Here is a 12,930-nt window from a genome sequence, read left to right on the forward strand (position 1 = left end):
TTCCAAATGTCAAAAGAAACTAGTGCTGCTATTGTTAACCGGGTTGCCATGTTTCGTTTTAGCCCGTTAAATAAAATATTAAGATATTTGCGATAAGTAATGTGATAAATAAATCGAAAGAATAATGCAGAATTTGTCTCTGTATTTCAGAATAACACTTTCTTCATTCAAAGTCCAAACAGAGCACTTCTGATGAGCAAGCAGGCACTAGCATAAGCCCACACCTGCCTCCCAGTACACATGCAGACACCCAGTCTACTGAAGACTGATGGCAAAATCGAGCATTCTTATTTGCTAGCAATGCTATTTTTTCTTGAAATACATTAAATTAAAAACATTTTTTTAATTACTTTTTTAGGAACATAACCTTATCTTTTATTCTCTTGTGTTGTTTATTAATGGAAATCACAGGCTCTAAATCTACGGTGTTAATTTAAAGAAATGTTTGTCCAGCCGGGGAGTGGTCACCTTAACAGCATGCCCCCACAACCACCACTGCCACTGGCTACCTAACACCAGGGCTTTGTAAAAAGACCCACTGGGTCAAAAAGTGTTCAAGCTTGTTTTTACAAGCTGACTGTGGATTTGTATAACTGTGCAAACATTACATGTTTTTGTGCTAAAGAACGCAAATATTTCTGTTCTTTGTCATGAGCAAGACGGGGAACCAAATCAGTGTCATTCTTGCAGAAGTTCTGTTTGTGCAAACTTCCAAACAGTTTCAAATGCAATGTGGTCCAAAGCAATTATTTCAGCTACAAACTGAGGCAGCTAATTTGAAATCTAGTCAGTGCTGTTCTGCTGTTTCTGCTACTAAATAAGAACAAAGAAGTCTGTGTTTCTCTTGGGAAAAGAACCGTGTAATATTATTTTTGCCTTTTCGTTTCATTTTTAGATAGTGAACAGAACGCTAATTTGACTGCATGCAGATGTATATAAATGTGTTTGGCTTGATGGAATGTGAATAGTATTTTCACACATCTTAAAATGACTTGGGAAAGAGAACAAATGGACAACCTTTTTTTAATAAAGTGGTTTATTTAGAATAATCAAGGCAGCGATACAGCACCAATCAGATGGAAACATTCAGACATCACTTTAGTTCTGCACAGAGAGTGGTTTTCTTTCACGTGTGACCAGCTTATTCTTCTGTTGTTATATGCAGCAATTACCGAAGCACCATTTGAGCTGATTACGTTGGCATCTTGAGCTGAACAGTTGACTAAAGCTGGTCGAGTTTGAAAATAACAGAGAAAATCTTTAAATATTTACATGGAAGCAAAATCCCTTTCTTTTATCATGTGTGTACTGCACCAGGGATTATTGTCACTCATATAGTATGTTAATGAATAACTGTTCTGAACTGGTAGATATTTACTGCATAAGTCGTCAAAGAAGTCTAAATGAAATCAGTCTTTTCAAAACGAGTCACTTGCCTTCAGTAGGTTAAGTTTTCTTTTTCACAGGTGGAGCATCTCAAATACGCCTCTTAAATAAACTGTTTTGTCTTTCTTTATTTTGCTTTCCAAGTCACAGTCAGCATCTGTTAGCTTGTACATACCTGCAGCTGTTCTAAATTTACTAATCCACATACTCATGTGGCATTATTTTTTAATTAGAGTTATTAGCGCATAATATAAAACATCTGGATTGACTCCACTGAGTCACCGCTACACCTGGATTTTTTTTCCTCTTGTCCATAAAACATTCCAGATTACAGAAGAGGAATTTAGAGCTGAGAATGAAGCCCACATGGTCTTGATTTTTTCCGCAGACCAGTCTTAAGGATAGAGAGCATGGCAGTGGATGAAAATAGGATCGAATCGTAGAGAGGGAAGAGGGGGCTGCAAATATCGGGGTTGCTTAGACAATTTTGATAATCAGCTTCGGTTTGCACCTTGCGCTACCTTCACCAAAACCCTCTCCTCCTTCCTTTTGCCGACATCAAACAGAGGGACAAAAGTGCTTTTATTCTTTGGATGCATGCTGAGAGTGTAAGAAACTCGTCTCCCTGTGGACATGTGACTGACGAGAGGCTGCGAGACAGGGCATTGCGTAGAGGAGGTAGCAGCTGTAGGCGTAGTTTTAAAAAAAGGTCAGATCTGATCCCGGTTTAGCTGCGAGCAGATCAAACAGGACTGGACTGATGTCTGAGGTTGTGCTATGCTCGTAGCTGAGGCTGAGTTCAAGTTGACCTGAGCAGGTATGAGAAATAAAACATTAGGGTTCGTTTACAGAAAAATGCAGATGAGGATGATTTTATTTTTATGTCAGTGGCTGAAAACATACTTCACCCCAGGTGCTTGTGGTGATGCTTTTCATAGCCCACTGCATTGTTAGAGCTGGTACCTAGCAAATAAAAAACCCACAATGATGTCAGGCATATTAGCTTTATTTAATATTCAGTCTGAAGCTTTTATTCACTCGTGCTTCTTACCTAAGTAGTCCTTGTAGTCCTTAAAGTATTTGTGTCTCAAGCTACGTCCATCTGTAATTAAAATCACCATTATATGCACAAGCTGAATGAATGGATAAAGTTCACTCTGTCAAATACTTGGTTTAATATTTCTGCCAACAGCTTCAATCACACATTATCAGTTCATCTCATGGCCGTCTATTCATTTGCAAGGTCACTCCAGCATGTTTATTTCAAGATCTATTTCAAAGGAGAAACCTGGCATCTAACAGCATGCTATTTGCCAAGATAGAGACACCAGAGCAGGAATGCTTGGCACAGCCTGGCGTTCTCATCCTGCCCTGTGGTGCTTAAGAGCACAAAGCTTTGAGAGCAGCTCTATCAGACATTAGTTGTCAAAGTGACATATAGATAGGAGAGAACGTGTGTTAAATTCTACATTTAAAGCCATATCACAATCATATGAGTGATCACTGAAACATTTAAGTCAAGGGAAACCTGTAAATAATACCAGAGTTGCCGCGCTGCTTGATACACTGCCCCCTGTTAGGGATGCCAGAGGTTGGGTTTCCTGGATTGATGATGTGGCACTCGTAGCCCGTAGGACAGTGTAGAGGCTCATCTCCATCCTCAGTAGTACTGCAGGCCTCAGCTAGTGGGCAAAAAAATACAAAAACCAACGCACTCTGTACACTCTGTATCCAAGGAAATGACAATAAGAAGAGCAAAAGTCATTTTGTGGCACTATATTCTGGCTTTCCTTCAAATAATTACAAAACAATATTTCCCACAGGAAATGCCAGCACACAGATCGTATAAACTCAGAAAAACCCCCTCAAAGTTTCAATATTCATTGAAGAAAATGAGCAGAAAGTCTGACCTACTGTTAATATTTGTGGAGCGTTATATTTGAGACTGGTGGGACTACTGACAGTGAGGATGTCTTTACAGTTTGTGATTATTATTGTCAAACAGGAAGGGGAGGAAAATTACTTCTGGTTAAATATCACTGCACAATATTTCACTGAAACCTCAAAAACATTCTGCAGATGGATTTTCTGGACTCACATATGTTTGTTACCCTTAACTGTTCAGGTGTGTGCCCTCACCTTGCAAAACCTCCTCAGGACCATCCAGCAGCCAACCGTTACCCCCCAACCATCGAGGCTTGGGCTGCACCAGCCAGTCCAGAACTGCTCAAAACACACACATCCTTAGCTACTGCAATACTCAACAACAATATGAGGAAAAATATAACTTCCTGCATTTCTGTGAACATCAAAAATATGGCCAACTAATAATCAATTTAATATAATTTGAAGCCCTATTTTAACTTCTGCTGACCTGGTGGTGGCTGCACAGACTCCAGGCAGGCATAGATGCAGCCATTGTAGCAGCAGCGTTTGTGGCGCTCGCATTCTGAGTCTGAGCGGCAGCCCGGGACCTCGCAGGCTCGCTCTGGTAACATCTGGGGCGGCGGTGGACACCGGTCATTCTTTTGGTGCTGTGTGGACTGGGGATGATTGAGATATTCGTAATCCTGAAAGAGAGAAATAAAGACAGATACATGTCTGAAATATAAATGATAACATGGATGGGGTCTGTTTCTTTCATGCCAGATACCCTCCCTTCTTCACTTAAAGTATTAGAAAATATTACCCTGCAAGCCAACCTAAGGGCAACACACACAAAAAGAAATAGAGATACTAATAGAATAGATTTATGCTTTTTATTTTTTTAATAACACAGTTAAAAGACAACAGATCATAAAAATGCAGCTCTGGAGTCAGAACACAAAACACAGGAAATATCACATTAACTTTGCAGGTGTCGCTGTAAACAAAACAATAATCTTTTAGAATACATTATGGATGTCTCTGTAGGATTTCACATGCTGCTATAGAAATGAATTTCAAAAGAAAGTAAGTTAAGCTAATCACTGGCCTCCTAATACAAGTTTACTTTGATCAGTTTGTAAACAAAGGAGTTTGCAAAGAAAAGCGTCTGGACTTCTTTAAGTTGCTTGAAGACGTTTCACCTCTCATCCGAGAAGCTTCTTCAGTTAATAATAATAATAATAATAATAACTTTATTTATAAAGCACCTTCAAGCAAAGTGCTGTACAACTGTTTGAAATTAAAAGGGTTTAAAAGTAATACATAGCACTAGAGATAGGAGACACAGTACAAGTTAAGAACAGAGAAAAAAGAGAAATTAAGAACAAAATAAAAAGAAGAAAACATTTAAAACCTAAAAGCCATAGAGTTAAGACATGTAGGATAAGGTAAACAAGTGTGTCTTCAGCTTAGCTTTAAAAACCTCGACAGAGCATGCCTGCCTAATATCTTGAGGGAGGTTATTCCATAAAACCGGGGCACGAAAAGAAAAAGCACGCGCTCCAATTTTCTTTTTCCTGGCTTTAGGAATTTTTAAAAGACCAGAGTCCTGAGATCGGAGAGCACGGGATGGAATATACCGGTGTAAAAGGTCAGAGAGATACGAAGGTGCTAATCCATTTAAAGCCTTGTAAGTGAGCAACAGGACTTTAAAATCAGCTCGAACCGGACAAGGTAGCCAATGAAGAGAGTATAAAACAGGGCTAATATGTTCTAAGGTCAAATGGCCGAGAGTCCCAGATTTAAACCCAGTGGGAGTATCCCCCCAAAGAGGGACAAAGGACCCCTGGTGATCCTCTAATCACATGAGCCAAGGTGTGAAAGCAGGTGTGGGACCTAATCAGCCAGGGTTTCGGGTGAGCTCATTGGGAAACCTGGCCCCACCTTGTCATGTGAATTCCTGAGGTCAGATGGCCCAGGATGTGAGTGGGCGTTAAGGCGTCTGGGGAGGGAACTCAAAACTGGATTATAGATGGCAGACAGTTGGTGTCGTAAACCAGGGGGTCCTCTGTCCCTCTTTGGGGGGATACTCCCACTGGGTTTAAATCTGGGACTCTCGGCCATTTGACCTTAGAACTGAAGAAGCTTCTCGGATGAGAGGTGAAACGTCTTCAAGCAACTTAAAGAAGTCCAGACGCTTTTCTTTGCAAACTCCTTTGACTATGATGACCTGGATGACTGAGAACCTTCACAGACATATCAGTTTGTAAAGTTGAAGCTCCGTAAAAGTTTAGTTTCACTGTAGACATGCAGTATTTTCAGAATAGGCGCTGGCTGTGCTGCATATATGTACATTAGACTGAGACATTGGCTGAAAAAACAAAAACAAAAAAAAATTGGCTGGATTTTCATTCAGTGTAATAATATCTGTGACCACATTGCAACCAGCAGAGGGCGACAGTAGACCTGAGGGAGCACATCCAGCACTTACTTAGCTGAACTGTAGCACAGGAGCAAAGAAAGTTTGGTTTCTGCATGCCTGCCTACCAATACCTTGACCTGGATTGGCGAGGTGTTTCACTGTGGGACCGAACACTTACTTCCCTGGTGAATGAGAGGGAGAAAGTAGGCCACAGGAGCTATGAAGCTGAGCAAAGATCCACTTCACACACAGTTCTGGCAAGAACAAGTGGAGGGAAGTGTTTGTTTTTTTTATTATCTTTTTTTTTTTCACTGCTGGTATTGAATATCAGATGTTTTGCACCACAGAATAAGTGACCATTCATTGTTCTGGGGGTTTGTACACATGGAAATTATTATAGCAAAATCCCAAGAAGCACAGCGGCCATCAACTAAACACCAACTCTCATATTTTCTCATGCACTGTATTTACTTTTCTGGATGAAGCGGCAGTGTGATCAGATTTTTTTTCTTTTTAACTGTATCAAAATGAACAGTTTGGTTTAACCTTGGATCCTCCAGAGCGGAGGAACATATAAAGAACATTTGGGGAATATTTTATTAATTGGCTAGGGTTTATTTTCTAAACTGGTCAAGATAGTGCATCTGTGTCAAGCTGTTTGTCATGATGTTGAAAACACACAGTGCAAGAAACAAGTGAAACTGCAGGATCGTTTTTGAGTCACGTGAATGGGCCAGAGTGCAGATGAAAGCGAGTGAGAGGAATTTGTTTTTTCTTCTTACACTAGATTTGTAATTAGATAATTGGCTTCTGGGTGGCACACGATCATTAAAACTGTGCTGTTTATTTGGCAGGCTTGCAGGCTGTTCCTCCAAACCAACCAGTGAAACACAAAATACAAATGTTTGGCACCCATAGTGGCACCGCAAACACTTTAAAAATGAATTCATTTCTCCTGGCAGCTGGGAGCTCGGTGGGGGTTTGGTGTACGGGTGAGGTCGGCGAGACGGAGAGAACGTTGTGTTCTTCGGTTAATTTGAAATTTCTATTATTTTAGGGAGTTGAAATGAGAGGCCTGTTTCGCCTAATACTTTGGCATTTTTATGCATGTTATTTCAGCTTGTGGGCCTGAATTTTTTTTTCTCATCAGTCGTTTTGACAAATTATTATTTTATTACTTTTTCTATTTAAATTCCACTCCAATTTTTACGTGTATGCTGGCCTCATACAGACAGGAGTCTACTGGAGCTCCGTGGTCATTCATAGCATCTCTTGTATGAATGAGTACTACAAAGTTTGCTCAGACTGGATAATTACATAATGATTATTACACTATCTGAACTTATCTTATATCCGATCTGTTCCCAGTGTATCCTGCAAACCTCTCCTACAAAAAAGCTCAAGTGTGCCCTTCCTGTTTATTCAACTGCATGCTTTTGTGTGTGTGTAGTTTGAACTTGCTCTTAATTATACCATACAGGCAAAAGTGCACACTGCAGGAGCCATTCACTGATTTATTACAGCTCCCCGAGAACACTACCATCACCCATGCTGGTTCGGACTGTGCTTTGGTTAAATATCTGTTACTCTTCTTTTACTTTAACCACTTTGTTCTCAGTCGTCATCTCATGATTTTTCCACTGCTGTACGCCAGAAGGGCTGTCATGCTCTGCTTCTTGAAGTCTATCATAAAATCTCATGCACATCTCTCAGATGTTCCACAGTGTTTATTTACACTCCTGTCTGCTGCACTTCTCCCCAATAAAGAAACTGCCAGCAGGCTTGTGTGTGATGTTCATGAATATCTGTGGGAATATTTTCCCCTCATCTATCTATTTGTCACTGTCTGTACTCCATCTCGCTCACTCTTTGATGCTTTCCTTTCCCTTCTTTCCCTGCTGTTGGTGTCGAAAAGCAACACGATGGTAGCTTTGAAGTCTGATCTCAGTTGCTGATTCTTTCACTCGTTCCAATTTCTCACAGAGATGATGGGGAGAAGCCACTTGAGACCACGTCTGGCTTCTTTTAACTGAACTGAAATCTGACCATTTAAAGTAACGTGCCAAAATCTGAGACAGACACTAACATTTTCTGCTTCCTCTGTGCAAGGATGCAAGTGCACGAGCACACACATGCAGAGAAACTTGGATCTACAAACAAACTAAAGTATATATATATATTTCCATGGTGTACACACAGGTAAACATGTTTGGTCTTTAAGTTAGGTTTCAAGGTTTCACTTCAGGTTTTACTAAATGAAGAAACTCACAGCACACATCTGGTTAGATTTTGTGTTGCGAGACCCAATTTCCTGCTTCTAGAGCAGCAGTCAGTTTGACAGAAAGATAGACAGAAGAGCAAATGTACATAGACGCAGCAGGCTAAGTTGTGAGGAAAACAGACAAACTGTAAATCAGTAAGAGATGAGAGCTTTAATGAATGATGGGAAATCATGTTGACAGACAAAACACGAGAGATACGGCTTAAAAACAAGTTTGGTTTATACAACGTTCCTACAGCAGTAGGAATGTTTTGGATGATTTGGAAGGGAGTTTATATTTGAAGTTTGTGTTACTGAGCAGTAATCTGCTCCAGCGTTATGTCCAGTAATGTGCTGCTGACCACCAGACTCAGATCTAACTGGAATTAATCCTGCTTTGAGCTGCAGAGTTAAATAGCTGACAGGTCATATCTCAGAAAAGAAAACAATTCTCACAAATATATTCATTAGAATATATTAATAATAACAGAGAAATTATACCAAATTGTAGATTCTAAGTGAGAATAATGTTACACTAACATGATATAACTGATGGTTTATAGCTTATGACTTCATATTGGCGCTGTGTCCCCTCAGAGCTCTGAGCTTCCACAAAGCAAATCTACATGTTTAAAGTCACCATATTTAAAACGTCACAGCTACAAACGTGACCTGGTCTTTTTACAGTCAGCGCCTTCCATGCATTTATAAATCCCAGGCTTTAGCTTACAGACTTTTCCCCTTTTAACCTAATAATAAACAATAATAATACTACATTTCATTTACACGCGCCTTTCAAAACACCCAGGGGCACTGTACAGTAAAAAAAACAAAAACCAAGTAAAAGAGCACTAAAAATAAACAAGTTAAAATTAGACAGTGCAAATGTGATCACAGGGGAGAAGTAAACAGATGAGTTTTGAGCTTAGAGCAATCGCATACAGCTGAAACAATATTCGTTGCATTAAAATGTTCAAACTTTAGCTCTGAAACTGTTTGCATTACAAGACAAGTCATCACCACCAGTCTTTAACATTTAAAAGAGTGCAAATGTCCACAAATCTCTCTTAGATCAGGCAGCAGTTCAGTTCAGTTTAATGCATGCTTATCCTTCAAACGCGTGACCAGACAAACGACAAGAAGTGTTTCACATTCTGCTTAATAGCAGGTACTGTCAGAAGGGCCCACATCACTTCACTTAGATGAAACTAAAGATTTATAATGCTACTGTGAGACACTGCTTTGTACACGGGCATGCCCAGGCAGATGTCTGAGCCAGACTGTGTTATGGCTATATGAGACTAAACAATCTGGTTGAGCGGTGGGTGGGTGCAAAGCAAATCTGGAATCTGAAAATCTGGGGCAATGATTTGGTAAGAGGGGGAAACTTATAGATCCAAAACTTTCAAACTGTGGCGCTGCTGAGGTATTTATCTCAGACATAAGTGTGGGTACATTTCATTTTTGTTCCTTTTAACCGCTTAAACAGAACAGGCAATTTCCAGCGTGATTAGACAGGTGTTGAAAACTGGCCTATTTCTAATAGCATCTCTATCAGTGTGACCATTGCCGCCTTTAGGCCCATTTCTTACCTAAATACCCTGATTGCATGTAAATCATTCTTTGTGTTTCTTATCAAGCACAGAGGTGGAACATGCAAACACCTTTCTTTCAAAAGATTTACAAGTATACTAAATGATCAAGTCTTAGTGTACACTGTGCTTGTAGCACTTCTCTTAAATTCAAGTGATACTTTGGTTTTAGGAAAATGTCAGCATATTCTATCCATTACTGACAAAAATACATTCGTTAAGGTGACAGTGTTAAAACAAGTATCTGCTAAAATCTGACCTCCTCTCTTGTATTAATATACGAACCTACTTGCATGTAAACATTTTGGTTAATCTAAACCGATCGTGTATTCATATTTTTATGGTTTAAAGCTTATTATACAATCTCAAGAATAAGGGTTCAAAAGGCAAAACTGATCATGTTGGTGGTCTTGTGTTGATTACAAATTTTCCTTTCGAGACAAAATATCCTTCAGTGGAGTGTGTATGTTAAATACTCTGTGACTATAATTTGTCTTTCTGTACGGCACTGGTGTTATGAATGAGGCTGAGGGTGTGTATGTGGGAGATTAAAAAAAAAGAAAGCCTGCAAGATACCGAGATGAAAAGGTTCAGGGAGCAAAAGGCAAACTCTGTCTATAGAGCTGTTTCAGCATGTTCCAATTACTGCAGCTTTGAAGCAGAGTCCAGCAAGAAGGTTCTTTTGGCCCATCCTGAGAGCAGGAGGAGACCAGAGAAAGACATCTGAAAGAGGGAAAACAGAGGGTGGTGTACTGAGAGAGGCACACGGTCAGAACGGGTCAGAACGAGGGTGGAATGGTAACAATTACATACAGTATGACAGAAAGGCTGAAAATGAGAGACAGAGGCCACAAACAAGTCAGAAGGTGAGAACACTGAAGCATGAAAGGTTACAGAGAGGAAAGGCAGCACGCTACAGTGAGCCCTTGTTAGAGATGATCAATCAGCTACACTGAGCTGAGTTAACAAGCGGGGGCCTGGTCTGCAAATTCAGTTCCTGCCCTAATAATCCACTACACACACACACACACACACACACACACACACACACCAACTAATGCTGAACATCCCATATACCCCCCGCTACTCCTATAGAACCTGAAAATCACGACTTATTCCAACCTGTTGCACACTTTCTGCTGCTCTTCAAAACTCGCCTGTCTCAGTGGATTTTTCATGCATCTATAAATCAAAGCACATCTGCTCTCAAACCGTTTTTTCGCAGCGGTGAAAGAAATGTTCAAGTTCTCTCAAGCAAAACACTGAATATTCTCCAGACTGAACTACGTACTTACTCTGTTACATTTTTGTTGATCTGATTTTTAGCATTTTTTAAAATTTATTTGTTTCAATGTTTCATCTGAAAACTAACATGCATGCCAATCTCATACAGTTTCAGTTAAAAGCTATAATATTTCCTGATGATAAAAAGTGATCATATAAAAGAAGCTAGCATCATGTGGATTGGGCTTATTTAATCAAAATCATGGTTATCACCTAGCCACAGTTAGCATAGCTGGAACATGGGGGGAGCCACAAATCTAATTTCACGCTGCTCCTGGGCTTGGAAAAGTCCTGAATTAACTTTCAGAGCTGCAATTTGTTGTTTTAACTTCTCAACTTTTGAATTGATATAAAACAAGATATAATATATAACTTTATTTAACAATTTAATCTGATTTAAAATATCCAGCTGGTGATTGTAGAGTAAAAATATCTATTTCTTCCTTTGAGTATAAAACCTGAGTAAATGCACTTTTTCTGTAAATGTGTTTTATACTATGCAACAACACTATCGTTCATTTTAATCACGGCCCTCAGGCCTACTCGAACACCTCTCACCTCAGCAACAAAACTACCCTGACAGCTTTCAGTACCTCCCTGTAACAGAGCAGACATTGTACTGCAGTGCTGTGAGCTTTCACCGACTTCCACTTTAAAAGATACTCTAAACAACCACGAGACAGAGAAATACACACACGCGTATGTGCACTAGAAAAATCAAAGGTGAGGTTAGATGCCCCACCTTATGGTTGAGTCCTCTTTTCCTGATTCTTCTGGCATCACTTCCTGTGGACAGGACCAACAGGGACAGGAGCAACAGCAAAGAGCCTGGCATGGTCTGTGTTCTGCACATCCCCCGCCTTCTTCTCCTTTATTTTCACAGAAGTATTCCTTCTTCCTCTTTATTACAGAGAGTTACTCTGAGCTGGTCCTAGAGCTGTTTGTAGGTCCTCTGGTTCGTTGCCTTTCCAGCTGAAGCAACAACTCTGGGTGCTCAAGTGCAGCCAGAAATGACACAAGCGCTCTTCCTCCAACAGGTCCTGCCTTTATATCCGACGGAGGAAAAGTGCCGGGCAGAATGACAGAGTAGAGGAAAAGTAGAGGAAAGTACAGAGAGGATGAATAGAGGCAGTACAGGAAAAGAAGGAGAATTGTTAGGGGGAGCAAAGAGGGGAAGGGAGAAACAGCAACAGTCTGTGCATCACTTACTGAGAGTTGAAACTGTCTGCTGGCACAGCGTATGCACATGTCTCTGGAAGAGAGAAGGGGAGGTGAAAGGAGGGAGGGAGGACTGTTGGAGAGGGCAGTGAGTGTGAGACCGCCCCTTGGCCCCTCATTGCATCTTGTAGCACATCTGGTGATCTTTATGTAAATTTGACAGCGTTTTGTCTGTGTGCATTTGTGACTTATTTTATTTGATCTCATTTCTTTGCACAGTTTTGCTTGTGAGCGCTTTTGTGGGAGGGACAAAAATGCCTCTGCTAAGCACGGGGTTTAAAAAGACTTTACTGCTAGCCTGGAGTTCATGCACGCTTTTGAACTATTAACAGTCCAAGATTTAATTACAACAGAGTTAGGACACATCTGATAGGTGTCTGAGAAAGCACAAATACACCTAGCTGTCTGAATGAGTGTGTCCAAGTGTGAATAAATACAATCTAATGTTTGTTGGCAGTATCATTGATCCATGCACAATAAAAGCATGTGGTGTATTTCAGGGAAAGGGGCCTCCCTGTCTTTTTCTCCATCTTGTGCTCCACTGGGCTTCCATTTTCACATATCTCCCGAGTGCGCCCCCCCCCTTAAACTAGGACGCCCTTCATGTCAACCCCACCCCTACTTCCCCCGACTCACCCCACCACCTTACCACCGGACCTTTCTCCCCATTCTCAGCGTCTTGCACTGAAAGGGAGAAAGAATGCTAAGCCCGCACAAATCTCAGTCATTATTAGTTTTACAGGAGCAGAGCCCATGTCACTGAGAGAGAGGCCCCTGGGCTCACTTACACAAAAGACAAAGTAAAGCAAAGCGAGGGAGAAAAAATGAGAATTCAAAGGGTAAGGGGTGGACGACATGGACAATAAGATATGACGATAGTGGAATTTAATGAATGATTTGTT

At 40.5% G+C, this 12,930-nt stretch overlaps 1 protein-coding gene across 2 annotated transcripts; it reads right to left on the minus strand.

The window, feature by feature from the left end:
* Positions 1-1,027: 1,027 nt before the first annotated feature.
* wfdc1 (WAP four-disulfide core domain 1) lies at positions 1,028-12,088 on the minus strand. 2 transcript variants are annotated; one of them, XM_025909470.1, is made up of 8 exons: positions 12,020-12,088; positions 11,553-11,854; positions 3,761-3,956; positions 3,526-3,609; positions 2,928-3,068; positions 2,438-2,488; positions 2,290-2,349; positions 1,028-2,195 (listed from the first exon to the last, which is right to left on the minus strand). In XM_025909470.1, exons 2-7 carry the CDS (start codon positions 11,661-11,663, stop codon positions 2,291-2,293), a joined length of 642 nt encoding a protein of 213 aa, XP_025765255.1. In that variant the 5' UTR covers positions 11,664-11,854; positions 12,020-12,088; the 3' UTR covers positions 1,028-2,195; position 2,290. The 2 variants fall into 2 exon arrangements, with proteins under 2 accessions (XP_025765255.1, XP_025765254.1); XM_025909469.1 differs by having other exon boundaries at positions 11,553-12,077.
* Positions 12,089-12,930: the final 842 nt, after the last annotated feature.

The sequence above is a fragment of the Oreochromis niloticus genome, linkage group LG7 (assembly GCF_001858045.2).
Source record: "Oreochromis niloticus isolate F11D_XX linkage group LG7, O_niloticus_UMD_NMBU, whole genome shotgun sequence".
Classification (NCBI taxonomy): domain Eukaryota; kingdom Metazoa; phylum Chordata; class Actinopteri; order Cichliformes; family Cichlidae; genus Oreochromis; species Oreochromis niloticus.

What these genes read in the sequence shown, in the direction of transcription:
- wfdc1 (XM_025909470.1), bottom strand. Translation starts at nt 11,663, where the DNA reads ATGTGCAGAACACAGACCATGCCAGGCTCTTTGCTGTTGCTCCTGTCC. An exon ending in CAAGCAGCGCGGCAACTCTG is followed by an intron (nt 2,489 to 2,927) that starts GTATTATTTACA and finishes TTTTAATTACAG; the next exon opens with ATGGACGTAGCTTGAGACAC. An exon ending in GGACTACAAGGACTACTTAG is followed by an intron (nt 2,350 to 2,437) that starts GTAAGAAGCACG and finishes TTTATTTGCTAG; the next exon opens with GTACCAGCTCTAACAATGCA.